Genomic DNA, 17,076 nt, shown 5'->3' with positions numbered 1-17,076 from the left:
GTGGATAAAATGCTCCTAAAATAGGCTGTTGTCTTGTATCTTCTATTAAATAAGTAACTGGACTTGTATTTTGAACTTTAATGATTTTAAATAATTCTGTCGACCAATTAGGAGTATATCCTTTTTCAAAAGTTCCTTTGTATTTACTTATTCTAACGAAGTCGCCAACGTTTAATTTTTTGTTATCTTTTATTGATTTTGAATATACTGCAGTGGCATATCTCTTTAAAATGTTTTTTTTATTGTTTTCATTTACCTGTATTGGCTTTAGACCAATTGTTCTATGATATGTTTGATTATATTCTCGGATAACATTATCTAAGAGACCATCAATCCATTTATAGTTTCCTTTACAACTGAATCTTTTATACATTTTCGATTTAAGAGTTCTTATGAATCTTTCCACTATGGATGCTTTTTTCGTAGAATATGTGGAATAATGATTTATTTTAAATTTGTTTGTTAGTTTTTTGAATTCTTTGTTATAAAATTCCGTCCCCAGATCAGTTTGTAAATTTTTAGGAATACGCCCTTTATTCAGTAATTCCTCTAAAACTTTGCATACGATAGTTTTAGTTTTCTGTTTTAGCGGAAATGCCCAAGCAAATTTTGAAAATGTGTCAATAATTACTAAAATGTAGTTATACCCATGATTTTCTCTACAAAAAGCTTGCATATCAACTAAGTCCGCTTGCCATAAATCATCAATATCTTTCATTATTACATGCCTTCGTGGAAAATTGACTCTTGCATTTTTATGTATTTCATTTATTACATCTATTTTGCTCATTTCTTTTTTAAAGATTTGTTTTCTAAATTTTGAATTCTTAAGATAGCTTGTTGAACTAACTGATCTAGAGTTTTAAGAGTCTTAATGCAATTTTCAAAAGATTTATCTACGTACTCCTTGGTAGCGCAATCATCATCATCCAGAGGGATTTGAATATTTTTAATAATTTTATTTCGTGCAGTTAAATTCCCACCATTAGTCAGTTTTAAACCACATTCTAATAATGATTCACTACTACCAAACTTCTTCCTTTTACATATAATATGATGTCCGAATTTGTCAACATTCATGTTTAAATAGCGCTTCGTTACTGAAGTATAATTAAAAAATGTGCTATATTTATTCCTTTATAAAGCCAGCTTCCTTCAACTCTTCAATAATTGATAAAATTTCATTATCGTGATTACTATTACCAGCATCTCTTGATGCAATTAATAGCTTCAATCTCTCAATCAATTCGTTAGGATCATCCCAATATACGAAATCAGCATTTTCTGTATATTGCTTTAACTTGGGCAAATTTCCTCCGTGTTTATGTTCAGTTTTAGCTAGATTACTATTAATCGACTCTGTAAAAAGTGGTTTAATTATTTCACGATATTTTATACCTTTGTCTCCTTTAAGCTGGCCAGTGGGATTAAAATCTCTCTTATGTGCATTAGTACTGTTTAACAGGTCTTTGTATACTAGTTTATCTTTATCTGATATCAGTGTAGTGTCAGGTTTCCTACACAAGAGAAGTTCTCTTAAGCCTGGTGTTAATTCATAACGATGGTTATTTCCTATATTTATGTATATTGTATCTTTATTTAAGGGATCATCTATAGCAGAAAAGGTTACTTCTGTATTACCCAATTTAAATTGATTGTTAACGCTCCGTATACCAAATGGAATATTTATCGTACCGTAAATTTTAGCAATATCCTCTTTCTTCAGCGACTTTTCCAAAGTATTTTTTTTGTTCTCTTCTTCTTCCAAATCGATGTCTGTACTATTGTTACGCGCATCATCAAAAGTAGTAGAAAAACTTAAATTCATACTATCTTCGTCATTTATAGAATTAGGTTTTTTTACATTATAATTATTTTCAGGGTACTTCATTTCAATTAAACGCTTTAAAGGTTCTGCAACAGGCTTTAGCATCCTATTCATTGTAATATCGTTTTGATATTCTTCATCTCGCATCTGCTTAATTTTACTTTTAATTGATTCTACAGACTGTATTAACTGTTTCTTAGTATGTTGATCCATTTTATACAACCAAATTTACGACTGCTATTTATAAATCATTAGTCAAAACTGACGTTAGTTTTAATAGCGTCAATTTATGAATTGAAATTAATGAACACATCAAACCCTTTCCTATATCTTCCATTGTTAACAGAACAATCTTTGTTAATTGTCAAAAAATTATGAGACTCTTTCCATATCTTTGAACAAAGATCTTTAAATTGAAGCCATGTCATATCGGTATTTACATGTTCATTAAATATGTGTTTTAAATTAACATCATCTTGTTTAAATATTATTATAAAATTTGCATTATCTCGTAACAACTGTTTTGGTATTCTTGAATAAGTTTGAGATAAATAAAAGCAGTCTAATTCTTTATGCCTTCCCATAGCAAAATAGTTTCTAATGTTAGTTTGTTTTTCACATACTATGTCATCGAAAATCATAATAGAGCTATTGAGAGCATCTGTGGGGTGAATAACTTCCTCGTCATTATTATAAATGAAAAAGTTTACTTGTGGAATTTTTTTTATAACTTGTTTTAGAAACCTATACTTTGACTGAAATGCAGTCTTTGAATATAAATAAATATTTCTGAATTTAAGACCATTTTTATGTAGTAATAAACTGAGCATAACATTAGTTTTACCACAGTTCGAAGGTCCACATATTATGCAGCGAATAGAATTGGGTAAAAGTGCACTGTGTTTGACCCTTTGAGGATTTTCTGAAATGTCAACATTTTCAACTTTTAGAGATAGATCTTGTTTTACCAACTTCATTTTGCTTTATGATGTGTAGAAATGGTGATTTACTTATATATACGAACTAGAAGTTTGCAAAACTTTCAGAAGGACCTTAGCTAATTCAAAAAACAAAAAAAAAACAATATTTTCTAATAAATTCTGTTTATTTAAAATACTCCTTATATTAATAGTACTATAAATATATCACCTATGACTATTGCGTTAGCAGTATATATAAATTACTTTAAAATATTGTGTCACAGTGCCCCCAAGGCAATGTTTTTACCTGATTTGAAAGTATTTGTCTCTTGTCGTCATTTCGAGATAGGATTAGTTTATTGACTTCTTGTGAAAACAATACATGCTTAATAGATCTTATGACATTCATCTTACAACGCATTTTTTTATCTAGCAATAAACATTTAGTATAATCTGAAAATTCCATTTTTTTTTGTAACACATTTAGTCACACCTTTTGCTTTTTTTATTTGCGTTTCCATGCTGTTTATACAATAAAGCTTTGCTCTCAAACCAACAAATTCATTTATTACATCTCCACCTAATTCATCTTTAAATAAACCAGGAACTTTTGCATTAACTCGGGGTATACCGTAAGGATTTCTTTCATCAAAATTACTAGTATCAAACTTCAATAGATTATTTCGTATATCTTCATAAAAGTCTTCTGTCTCAATTAAATACAAAAGACTATCAGTATCAGTGTAACAAAGTAGCGCTTTATTAGCATAATTTGCTTTCATGTATTCATAATGAAACTGATACAGGTGTTGTTTCGCATATTCTAAAACTGTAAATCCAATATATATCGGTCGATCTAATTCAATCTTTTCAGGTTTTAGCTGAATAGCTACAAAATTCTCTGAGAATATAGATAAACTTTTAAAATTTGGTTTTGCAATAAGTTTTTCTGCTCCAATATGTTTATTTGTTGTATTAGTTACATCGCTCCATTTTGTCACTAATTTTACATCGACTTGCTTACGCTTATTTTCAATAGTTTTACCGAAAATAGCATTATTCATTAATTTAAAAAAATCTTTTTCGAATGACGTGTTACACATTTGACGAAGATTAGTATTTAAATCAATGTAATTTTTCAAAAAATCTCTTTGCTGAAAACAGAGAATTCGATGAATGTTTTTTAATTTAAGTCCATTTTGTAAGCATTTTTTTAAGTGGCAATAATGAATTACATAATTAAATTTGTCATATAAACTAGCAATTAATTTAGGGCTCTTACCGCCTGGTGGAGTAAATTTCTCAACAGCGAATGGTAAATCAGTATGCAGATTGTGTAAATAATCAGGGTACGCCAAGTCAACTTCTAAAATATAACCTAATTCAGAGTCATCTTCAATACGTAAAACATCGAAACCATTAATTTCATTCTGATCTAAAAATCTAAAGTCTGAAGTAGGCAGCATTTTTGTCATTGCATATCCATAAAGGTTATTACAGTCTAGATATATCAAATAACTTGATGATTTGTGTGCATCGTAATCTGGTAAATATTTATTATTAGGTCTTGCATAGCGCAGCGAACATTGAGCTAAACCTCCTCGTATTCCCTTTTCAAGCATACTGTAAATCTCCAAATTATTAATTAATTCTAGTTGAACACCTGTCAAAAGAAGCATAGCATCCCAACTTAGACCAGGTGAAGAAACATAGTAAGCAGGATCAAGTTTATAGTGATGTAAACTCATGTTTCTAAATTTCTCGAACACGTCACATAGTATAAGCACATCGCACTTTAAATATAAATCAGTGTATTCGCCCAGAGAATGTAAATTGAATTCGTCCCAAATAATAAGAGCATGGTTATAATCTTCATCACTTAATGGCTCCATAGTCAAATTATTGTAAAAACATTCTTTTGTTGGTACTTGTTTATCGTTATATTTTGTCCAGGAGTCCATGTAATCGTATGGATAAACACCTTTTCGTCGCAGTAAATCAATTTGTTTTTTGTTATTTTGAAACTCTTTAGATAAATGTACAAAGTCTTGATCAGATAAACCTCTACATAGTACATCTAAACTTGTGCTAAGAAATTGGAAAGAGTCAATAAATTTTATTTGAACCGAGTTTGCTCCTTTTCCACTTTCTATAATTTTCGTTATAGACATATATTTTTCCTTAGTTTTGGGTATGATCTTGATAGCGCCTTTATAATTAGCTAATTTTTCAATAAACAAATGTGAATCATATCCAGATAAGTTGTGAATGACAACTGGAATGAATGGACATAATTTACTTATCAAATTACAGTATGAATGTGCTGCTCCTCTATATTCAGATGTGATGTGATCGTGATCGCGAACTCTGTCATCAAATAACAAATGATTACATATGTGACAAGTAGACGTGTTCCAATAACTGCTCCTGCTCTTTTGTCAACAGTTTCATTGGTTTCTTGCTACATGAGATTGATATTTCGTGTAAGCGTTTGGCATCTGCAACTAAATATTTGATGAACACTTCTATACAATCTAAACCTCTGTATGTGATAAACTTATTTAAATTTGGATCATGCGAACAGCATTATGTAATACGCAAAACAAGAGGGTTGATGCTGTTTCAAGTTTCGAGTATATTCGGTATTATTCCCAGAGCAGTTAACCAGTAAGCTTTCAAAATCGGCATAAATTATAAAATTACTTTTTTGTTTCCTTTCGTAATTCTTGAAGTTAAGTACAGTATTCGCCTTCGGCAAAACTGTTAATATATTTGAACAATTATGAGAGGTGTATTTCGTTTCTTTCGCGAAAAATTGTAAACATGCTTCACACAAATACATTTTACCCTTATGTTGTGTAACTTGACGTCGTACTAGTCGTGCAAGATCTTTAATAAAACAATAATGTCCTTCACCATTTTTTTCAAAGTACAACAAATTGACATGTCTGTCTTTTCGTAAGTTTGTCAAATATAGAGGTCCAGTCACAGTAGCTTTCTTGTCTAATCCATAAACGTTTACACTTATGCCAACATTATTTCTTTCAAATGTTTTTATGTCACTGGGCGATGGTGGAAACGACATACCTTCTACATTGAAAACAGAAAAGGGTTGCGGGTAAGAGCTTGTTCTGCAAACGTTTCTCTTTGCAGGATATAAAGCCGCCACAACACTCCATATAAAACAGTAATTATCTTTGTTTTTCACATTTAAACAACTCTTTGAATTTTTAATACGTAATGGCAATTCTATATAGGTACCACCTCTCATTGGAGAATATTTATTTATATTAACTTCTAAATGACTTACTGAAAGAAACGTCCAACCAGATTCACAATGTTCAAATTCTGAAAGCTTACGTTTAAAAGTATCTATTAGATTGAAATATAGCTCATTTATATCGGTATTGTGATACACTATTTCGTATTTTGTGTTGAAAGACTTTAAATGCTGCTCGCATGACTTAGGTAATATAAAATAAGCAAAAAACTCGAAATTCAATTTCACACAATGGTTATTCATTACTGATTTACTAATTACTCTTAAAATTCGATCTCGATTATCTTCTAGGAATCGCTCTGGAGTGAGGAAATCATCTTCCACCTCCGAAGGATTAATTCTATAAGTAACAATTCTGTTTTTAAAGGCACTCGCAATTATATCAATATTCTCAAATTCAGACTTTTTCAAACTATTCGATTTATGCATATTCGATCTCAAATGATACTGATATTTTGTTCTCGGTATTTCAATATTACATTTATCACATTTCATTATTTCTTTGACGGGCCTTGGGGTACTGTGAAACATAACTGTGAAGAGAAACAAAAAACACATATTGATCAAATACAATATATTGAGTTATAATATGCAATTAACAATAAAAAATATTAATAGAATAAATTGCCTATTGCATAAAAAAGTACATGATTACACAGGTAGCAGCTAATTTAATATTTAACTTTCAGTAAGTACAATGAAAAATTAGAAGAATAGAAAAACAAAACGCGCGAAAGGAAAGTATTTTAAAAATAGGAGCCTATGAATGTAGGCGGACAATTTTTAAATTCTTTGCGCGTTGCGCTAATATATTTTGACAGATGCTGCCAAGCATCAGTATCGTCATCAGTTCTATTTTTTATAGTGACGATAGCATGCCTCCATCGATTGATGGCGGACACCTTCTCGACTTCGTCACACTTATATATTTTCATCTCAATATAATGTGATCCTTTTTTATCTTCGTCTGCTTGTCGAGCTAGACCATTCGCCACGCGCCTAGTCAAGTAAGAATAGAGTGGTGTGAATTTCTTATTACCAGATGAACTGGGTTCCTCAGTCTCATCCTCGCTGTCAGTACCGAATAGTTCCCGAGCTGTTGGTTTTTTGTGGACAGGTACTGGGCTGATGCTTGGCATACTGCGACCGCTGGGCTTACTCTTCTTTGATGAGCTCGACTCACTAGCCGCAGAAGATTTCCCACGTTTCTTCGTATTCTCTGGTTTTCTAACCGCTTCAACTTCATCGTCGTCCGAAGCAAAGAGATGGTCGGCTGTTGTCTTTGACCTGAGAATAAACAAATAAAAAAAATGATATGTTTGTTATGTTTTCTATTTCTCTAATTGTTCATTCTATTCACCATTCATCTACTTATAAATTCGTGTATTCATACATGAATATATTTACCTACTGATCAACTCTTGTAATCATTCAATTAATCTAATTATTTATTCATGTAATTTATGTATTCATCTACTCATCTATTCATCTATCCATCTATTCGTCTAAACATCTGCTCATCTACTCATCGCCTCATCTATTCAACTACTCATCTATTCATACATTCGCCAATTCATATATACCCCCCACAGATTAAGCGTATAGGTATAAAACTTGATGTAGTTGTAGGTAAGTACTTACATTTTAACTGTAGTGCAGCAAGTAGGTAGCTCTGGACTCTGGAAGTCTTAAAGGTCTCACTGTTGCAACTTGTAGGCGATCGAGGAGTATGGTGATTGTGCTCCGGTGCACTCGGTTTTATTAACAGTAAATCACGTGGATTCATCCCTTTTACGATTTTAAGATGCGTGATCAATTGTTTATATTGCAAAGTTTGCAATTCAAAACTAGCAACATTTGCATCAACCTACATAAAGACCTTACTCACTATACAGATTCGATTTATCGGTACAATTTGTCAGGCAAATTCGTCGATATGATACTGAAACTCATTAAAATTCTTGCATATTTTTTTATGTTACGTAAACAGTTAGGTGGCGAATTCGAAAACTTATCTGGGAACAGATTTTATTTGCACTCGAATATCATATCGACTAATCGAATCATATGCAGTGGACAAAGGCCTTTATTTGCCTAGCGACGCGCCATAATGTCAGATAGTAATCGGATAGAGGATACTGTATTAGGGAAAGTGCTGAATATCGTAGGTATTCGAGGAAACTAGACTTCAAAATTTTAATTTTGTTTGTTTACGGTAATGCGTATATAAAGCGGGTTGCTAAAGTAAAAACCAGCACTTTGTCTACGGTTTGAACGCGTGTAAAGGTCATAGCCCACTTACACGACTCTGCTCCATCACCGCTCCCACCCAACACCGCCCTAAACTAAGACGACTGCTCGCAGTCGACGCGTCGGCAGCTAGCAGGCACCCAGCAGTCCACGCGGCGACAACTAGCAGACAGCCAGCTGTCCACCCGCCGACCGCTTTCGCTTCTCGCGATAAACACAGTTCGCGATCGGTTTCCATTGAAGCAACACGTATTTTTTACTATGTCCCGATTTACAACCCGCGAGCTAGCAATTATTGCTATTGCACTTGAGGATGAAGAGAGAAGCGCAAGAAATAACAGTCGAAGATTTTGGGTACATAAAATGCTGAAAGCAAGGCGTGCAGAAGGAGAATTTTGGCAGATCCAGAGACACCTATTAGATGACGAAGAAAAGTTCTACATTTACTTTCATATGAATCGGTATTTATTTGACTACATATTATCATTTATTGAAAAAGACATAACAAAGAAGAATACGAAATTCAGACAAGCCATAACACCAATAGAAAAAATTGCCGTCACGTTAAGGTAAGTGAAAGATATTTTTTTCTTGTAAATCAGTACATATTTATTTTAAAAAATTAGTAACAATCAGTCTCTTATTTCCATTTATCGCTTCCAATGTTAACTCAAAATTAATACAGAAACAGTATTCTAGCACATATTAATCTTAGGAATCATTATTCTGTTTAGCATTAGGCAATTCACTGTTCAATATCGATTCTTCTAAAACTGGAGGATTATTGCCTGAAAGCTCTGCATTCATGGGGGTATTAGAGTCGGAAGGGCCTGCATTATGGATATTATAATCTGAAGATCCTGCAGTGCGGGTATTATAGCCCGAAGGGCCTGCATTATGGAGGTTATAATTCGAAGATCTTATATTGTGGGTGTTATAACCCGAAGGTCCTGTATTGTCGGTGTTATAACCCGAAGGTCCTATATTGTGGGTGTTATAAATCGAAGGACTTTCAATATCAGTATTGTATCGTGAAGCACCAGCATAGAAATTTGTTTGTTCCTGGATTTCTTGTAATTCAAATTCAGACACCATGTTGAATATTCTAGACTTCAGAACAGATTGGCTGTAACGATTTAATTTTTTTACTGTTGTTGCAATGCTCGAAAAAAACTGGTCAATCTCGTCATCCTTTTTTGCCTCTTTTTCTTTAAGTAAATATTGTAAAAGTTGAGCTGATGCTGAGGTACATTCTTGGGTCCCTTTCAATCGCTTTCTTTTAGGTATATTCGGAAACAAAGGAGAGTTTGCTGACGTATTTGTTGCAGAAGATTCTGGTCGGTTGGTGATATTAAGTTCTTCATTCAGTGACATAGAAGAATCATCGTGATTTGACAACAATTCGTTAACATCAACATTTTCGTCAACTTCACTGTCATCTTCCGTTAATGATGAAATTGTTTTTCTTTGTTTCATATGCGGCAACAAAAAAGACATCTCTTCTTCAAATTGCCATTTTTTTGATGTGGTAGCAGCCTGACCACTTTTTGTGCGTTTCTTAACAACTGCCCTTCTATAGCTTTCTCTTAAGTTTGCCCAGGTTTTCTTGCACTCCGATTCTGAAAAAGAAAAAATCGAATTGAAGATGTCTGTGTGCTAAGGTGTCTTTATTTTTGCTTAGGAATATTAATAGAGAAGCTTTGTTTCAGATACATGATCACGGGAAGTTCGGCAAGGACGTTGAGTTCAAGCTTTAGATTAGGCGAATCAACAATCCGATCAATTATACAAGAAGTATGTAACGCAATCATAAACAAATTAATGGGAATTTTCATTCCAACACCAATTGAAGAGCGGTGGAAAAGTATAGCTGAAGGATTTCAAGACAGATGGAATTTTCCAAATTGCATCGGCGCTATAGATGGGAAGCATGTCAACATCATAGCACCTGCTAATAGTGGTTCGCTGTATTTTAATTATAAAAAACACTTTTCTGTTGTACTAATGGCTGTGGTTGATGATAAATATAGATTTATAATAGTTGATATAGGTGCTTTTGGTAGAAATAGTGACGGTGGAATATTTGCATCTTCGAAATTAGCGAGACGTCTTGAAAGTAATTCATTACATATTCCAAACGATAAACCACTACCTGGAAGTAACAGAGATATACCACATGTTTTCATAGGAGATGAGGCGTTTCCTCTAATGAAAAATTTAATGAGGCCATACCCTCGTTGTCGTGGCTTATCTGAAGCACAAACTACATTCAATGAACGTTTATCACGAGCACGCAAAGTTGTGGAAGATGCGTTTGGAATATTGTACCAGAAATTTGGCATTTATAACAAAAGTATTAATATGAACCCGATACACGTTGACACATTGATACTAGCGACATGTATTTTACATAATATTATGCGAAGTTATGAAATAGAGTATCTAAATCAACATGAGATGCAGCAACCAATACACCGCAACGAGAATGGTTTCCTGCAACCTATCCTACTAGAAAACGGAATGAACAGTGCAGAAAATGCTTTTAATATTCGAGACTTGTTTTCATCTTACTTTCAATCTCCTGAAGGGCAAGTTCCATGGCTGCATCAAAATATTTAATAACGAGGCAAAAATTGTTAGCAATTTTTATCCTACATTTTAAAAATATATTTTGTTTTATGAAAAATAAATAACTTATAGACTTCAACAAAAAGTTATTATTTCAACATGTAGGTACTTTAGTTTTATCAATTCTTCTGGAGTTAGAAGCGGACAGACGGACTGAGAGAGACAGACAGATAAGTAAGTATTTCGAAATCAAAATTTTCGGTATCATAATTTTAAGGTTATGGAGTGAAAATGTTTTTTAAAAAATCAACCATAAAACAAATACTTTTTTAATATAGTGCAGATTGTACGTAGATAGGTACATACCTGTTGAAGACAACGTTCTAGCAATGGATTTCCATGTTTGATCCCTTTTGGCAGAATCTGCGTATTTTGCGTCACTGGCATCATACAGATAGGGGTATCTTCGCACTTCTTCTATAAGTTTTTCTTTGTTCATAATGGATAAGTTCAATATTTACGAAAACACTTTGAAAGAGATCGAGCGTGCGATTTGCTTGGTGAATACTGGCCGACTGAGCCACGACACGACTGAGCGGCGACGGCGCCGGCGGGCAGCGCGGGCGACGACTGCTAGCAGTAAGCGCGCGGACACCGCGCTGACCGCTCGTTTACAATGTGCGGCCAGCGATGCCTCGACTATCGAGCAGTCTGACGGCGGTAAGCTCGTTGACAGCGAGCTGTCTGCTAATTTACGATGCCAATGTAAAATATATCTAAAGAACAATATTTAAAGCCCATATTTGAATTATATTCTTTTTGCCGGGTGGGAGTAGAGTCGTGTAAATGGGCTATGACCTTAACACTCCGAAGAATGTCGGTAAGTACTTACAAATAATAAACTAACATAAAACAGTCTAATGTTTTATTAAATGAACACTACATTTTTGACGATTATTATCTTTTACAGGACTCAGGAGATCTATTCAACTTTGTCCCGAGGAATGATCCCACGCCGTCGCATAGAAATGCTGCGGTAGACAATCGACACGATTCTTCCCGCAAGAGGCCGAAAAATAACACCGCATTATATTCATTCATGAAAAAGCCTACACGACGTGGTGGACTTAAAATTATTCGAATCGAAATTTACGATGCTGATAAAATCGAAAATGCTGTTGAACACTCGATGTGTAAGTGTGATGCAGAATTATGTGTACAACACGTAGTTAAAAACATTTTATTAGATGATGTGTATAAGGGTACACGCGATGTTATTAACAAAATTGAAGAAAGCTTAGCGTCGGATAGTTATAATGGATATACTCTGTAAAACTCTAACTATCTATACTATAATAAATCTGTAGAGAGGTCAATTCTGTACATTAAATATATTTTCAAAATAACTATCAGGGGGTGATTAGTGATCGATACTGATGGCAAAAATGCAATCAGTAAAATTTTTGTCTGTCTGTCTGTCTGTCTGTCTGTCTGTCTGTCTGTCTGTATGTTCCTTATAGAAACAAAAACTACTGGACGGATTTTAATGAAACTTGGTACAAATATTCTTCATACTCCTGGGCAGGTTATAGTATACTTTTCATCACGCTACAATCAATAGGAGCAGAGTAGTGAAGGGAAATTTTGGGAAAACGGGAGAAGTTACTCCATTTTTTAAGCTTCCGTCGCGTGAGCAGCCTTAATGGTTAAAGTTACATAGAAATCATGTATGACGGAAATATCTTCTAAATATGTAATGTAAATATATAAAAGGAGAAACTGACTGACTGACATATCAAAGCACAGCCTAAACGGCTAAACGTAGGCACTTGAAATTTGGAAGAGACGTAGCTTAGGTACCGTAGAGGTGCAATAAGAAAGGAATTCCCGGAAATCCCACGGGAACGGGAATAAGCGGGAAAATCCTTTTGTATGAAAAATCTAAAATACTCAAGTTAGACGTTTGAAGTTTGGCATGCAGGTACCTTAGGTACCATAGAGGTGCACTAAGAAAGAAATTCCCGAAATTCCCACGGGAACGGGGATTAGCGGGAAAATTCTTTTGTATGGAAAATCTAAACCACTCAAGTTAGACGTTTGAAATTTGGCACGCAGGTACCTTAGGTACCGTAGAGGTGCATTAAGAAAGGAATTCCCGAAATTCCCACGGGAACGGGAATTAACGGGAAAATCCTTTTGTATGAAAAATCTAAAACACTCAAATTAGACGTTTGAAATTTGGCATGCAGGTACCTTAGGTACCGTAGAGGTGCACTAAGAAAGGAATTCCCGAAATTCCCACGGGAACGGGAATTAGCGGGAAAATCCTTTTGTATGAAAAATCTAAAACACTCAAATTAGACGTTTGAAATTTGGCATGCAGGTACCTTGGGTACCGTAGAGGTGCACTAAGAAAGGAATTCCCGAAATTCTCACGGGAACGGGAATTAGCGGGAAAATCCTTTTGTATGAAAAATCTAAACCACTCAAGTTAGACGTTTGAAATTTGACATGCAGGTACCTTAGTAAACTTAAAGCTTAGTTGCAACAGGATATTGCAAAATTCCTACGGGAACGGGTGTTAGCGGGAAAAAACATTTGTATAAAAAAATCTAATCTAATCTAATCTAATCTTCTAAATATATAAAGGAGAAACTGACTGACTGACATATCAACGCACAGCCTAAACGGCTAAACGTAGGCACTTGAAATTTTGGAAGAGACGTAGCTTAGGTACCGTAGAGGTGCACTAAGAAAGGAATTCCCGGAAATCCCACGGGAACGGGAATTAGCGGGGAAATCCTTTTGTATGAAAAATCTAAACCACTCAAGTTAGACGTTTGAAATTTGGCATGCAGGTACCTTAGTAAACTTAAGGCTTAGTTGCAACAAGGTATTCAAAAATTCCCACGGGAACGGGAGTTAGCGGGAAAAAACATTTGTATGAAAAAATATAAACCGCGTAAGATACGAGTAGATGTTTTTAATCAAGCATGCATGCATACCTAAGTTTAGTTATGGCTGTATTTTGAAAAATGGGAGTTAGCGGGGAAAAAATGTCGTATGAAAAAATCTAAACTGCATAAGTTAGATGCTTGAAATTTGACATACACTCCCACACACACAAAGATCTCTCTTTATAACACGCTACGCGGACGAAGTCGCGGGCAAAAGCTAGTTAAGTATATAATTATAGATTTGTCTGAAAAATTAAATAAATAAAACCATGCGTTGTACGGATTCAATAGTTTTATTTCACTTACACACATGCTATCCATATTGACTGAAATGACTAAGGCTCAATTTTTTAAATATAGTGTTCATCTGAAATTGTAGTACAGCATCAAGAGCCTACTATTATAAATTAAAATCTTTTAAACTATTACTATGATACGTAACTGGCTGTGGATTATACTTTGAATATGTTTGTTCACTTGAGTCGCTCTATTTGTATCGACCCTTAGAAATAGCTGCACTCGGGGGAGACTAACGCACATATTCGGTCGATATTATTGACATACGCAGATGAAATAATTCAGTTATTGTAGATAAGCTTATAAGGAAAGTTCTTGCAGCGACCAGCAACAAATAAACTTTGAACGCACAGTGGTTTCTTACAACGATAAGTTATTTATATTAAAAAATCTAAACTAACCGAATATGTGTGTACGACACATTTTCATTGTCATATCACAAGTCAGGTCTTCCGTAAAAGGACAGTGTTTGTAAATATAAACTATCTCGCTGCGTTTTACTGATGTCAGTCTTGGGGCCGATTTGCTTAGTATGTAATAGATTGATTTATTAATAGATTGACTAAGTAAGTTTTTGAATAGACGATAATTGATAACAGCTTATTTGAAATTATTAGTATGTTATAACAATTAGATACCCCCCACTTATGATCATTGACAAGAATTAGAAGAGTGCAGATTATTATATAGTATAAATAAATGATTACTTTAAGTTTTCGAAACATTGATGGTAGCAAACAGTTCTTTTGAATAGAATAGACGATTGTGAAAATGTGATATCTTATAGTTTTTAAATAGATGATAATAACTCTTTTGAATAGAAGATTGTGAATATACCTCTTAATCAGAATATATGAAAATACGTCTTTGAATAGAATATTGTGAATATACTATTCATTCAAATGGTAAAATTGGGGGTTCTGGATCTTTTCTGATCCAGAATCCCCAATTTTACACTACTTCTACTTCTTAATTCATTATTTATTACATATTGATGACAACGTTGTCTATTTTCATAACAACAAATTAATAAAAATATACAGTTTAGTAAATATATCAAACAAAAATACAAAATATTCCTTTAAAAACTGTAAAATATATCATCACTACTCAACTTTTTTGATATTTTGTTAACTATGCTTTCTGTTTGGTCGAAAATGTCATCAACGACGTCTTTGACAACGTACTGCGCACTTAACACAACACTGTCACTATTTGCTGTCTGGGATGATGATAATGCTTCTTCGTTCAAGTCCTGGATGGTTATTTTGATAAGACGAATTCCTTTTCTTAGCTCTTTTCTAATTACAAAAGATTGAAGAGGTTTATTTTTATTCGAGTTTCTTTTAATTTTGAGACAACTGTTTATATTAGGGTTTTCGCCTATCCTTAAAGATTTCATGATAAATTAATAGTAGGTAAATTTCGCAATCCAGAAATCTGCGCAATCACAGGTTATCTGAAACAAAAGAGAAATAAATTAATATCTACTCGTTGCTATTACAAAAACACATCTTTGAACTTAAAACTCACTAACACTTACTATAAGTTAAATAAATAAAATTGATGACACGTTGTAGACCAAGAACGGCTAATTACACACTAAATAAAAATTATGAATGCTTACCTGATGGTGAGTACGACTGGTGATGAGTCTGTACTATATTGCCTGAACTTTCGTTTCTTGCTGCCACTTCAGCACCCATTTGGTACATAAGCCGAAGTGCCTTGTACAGGATGTTATCATGTTCATTGTGAACCACGTACTGAGCTTTCGAGTTAAGTTTCACGTTTACTTCACTATCTGTCTCTTCCGCACGCAAGATTTCTAGCCTAATTATATATTTAGGGATTTCTGGGCTCATATTTATGATAACCGAAGCTTCTGGCGAAGATAGTTGTTGCTGCCTTCTCGACATGATTAAGTAAATTGAAAATTGGACAGTAGAACTGGTTGATATGAAAGTAGACGACAGAATGAATTAATGATTTTAAAACACAATAAATCTGCTGAGTCTAATTACACTTGCGAAATCCAACTAACAGAGCATAATTTAACGAATAAGCAATAGTATAACTTATTCATTTTGTCATACTGGATTCGCCTTATAGCTCATGTTACAAATAACTGTATCAGTTGGACTGCTATGTAATTAATCTACCTACTTTTAAAATAACATGTCTCGACTTGTCCAAAAAGAAAATGAAACTTGTTTTAACTTGTTTAGTAGAATGGATGGTAATTTAAATAAAACAATAAACATAAGGTACATTAAACACTTTATTAGATTAAACTTACACTAAAATCTTAAGTATAAATCAAAACCTTACTCTAAACACACAAAAATTACAAACATAAACTCTAAACTGTTTCTCACTGGGTATAAACAGAGATTATGGAATTCATTTTATTGTTTCTTTATGTTTCGATCCTGACATAATAAATACAATATGATTTATATAAACAAGAAACCTTTCGGTGGCACCTAATTTCTTAAATACTTACACATAATTACAATTAGGTACATTAAAATGCTTAAAGTAAAATAGACTCATGACCCCACGAGAGAGTAGAGATTTTGTCTTTTAATACAATGCGCTTATCGTCGTTAAAGGACAAAGCTACTTTTTTAAGCGACTGTGTAAATATCTCATGCTTCAGCGATTTAAATATCAGATTTTTCTTCTTTATTAAGCAATTATCTAGTAATACAGTCTTATAATCATCAAAACTAAGTTTTTTGATGACAGCTTTTTTGGTACCTTTAGCTTTTTTTAATTCTGTTGCTTCTGTTTTAATAGAGTAAAGTTTCGATCTTAAACCAACAAATTCAACTATAAGTTGCCCTCCTAATTCGTCTTTAAATAATCCAGGTACTTTTTTATTCTGCTTCATTATACCAAAGATATTGTCGTCTTTATAATTACTTGTATCAAAGTACTGCTGAAAATTTTGTCTTATATCTTGATATACAT

The 17,076-nt window shown here is 33.4% G+C and overlaps 2 protein-coding genes across 2 annotated transcripts; one reads left to right on the top strand and one right to left on the bottom strand.

The window, feature by feature from the left end:
* Positions 1 to 6,712: 6,712 nt before the first annotated feature.
* LOC126380908 (uncharacterized) lies at positions 6,713 to 7,844 on the bottom strand. Its single transcript, XM_050030486.1, has 2 exons — positions 7,670 to 7,844; positions 6,713 to 7,315 (listed from the first exon to the last, which is right to left on the bottom strand). Coding segments are annotated over exons 1-2 (543 nt in total). The 5' UTR covers positions 7,672 to 7,844; the 3' UTR covers positions 6,713 to 6,774.
* A 471-nt stretch (positions 7,845 to 8,315) lies between these two features.
* On the top strand, positions 8,316 to 11,240 carry LOC126380903 (uncharacterized). The gene is made up of 2 exons (XM_050030479.1): positions 8,316 to 8,847; positions 9,988 to 11,240. The coding sequence occupies exons 1-2, from the start codon at positions 8,540 to 8,542 to the stop codon at positions 10,895 to 10,897; spliced, it is 1,218 nt and encodes a 405-aa protein (XP_049886436.1). The 5' UTR covers positions 8,316 to 8,539; the 3' UTR covers positions 10,898 to 11,240.
* Positions 11,241 to 17,076: the final 5,836 nt, after the last annotated feature.

This window comes from Pectinophora gossypiella, unplaced genomic scaffold, assembly GCF_024362695.1.
Source record: "Pectinophora gossypiella unplaced genomic scaffold, ilPecGoss1.1 Pgos_31, whole genome shotgun sequence".
NCBI lineage: Eukaryota > Metazoa > Arthropoda > Insecta > Lepidoptera > Gelechiidae > Pectinophora > Pectinophora gossypiella.
This window is presented reverse-complemented; position numbering and strand designations above follow the sequence as displayed.

Coding starts and splice junctions, on each gene's coding strand:
- LOC126380903 (XM_050030479.1), top strand. CDS start 8,540: ATGTCCCGATTTACAACCCGCGAGCTAGCAATTATTGCTATTGCACTT. Junction 8,848..9,987: donor AAAATTGCCGTCACGTTAAG/GTAAGTGAAAGA, acceptor GCTTTGTTTCAG/ATACATGATCACGGGAAGTT.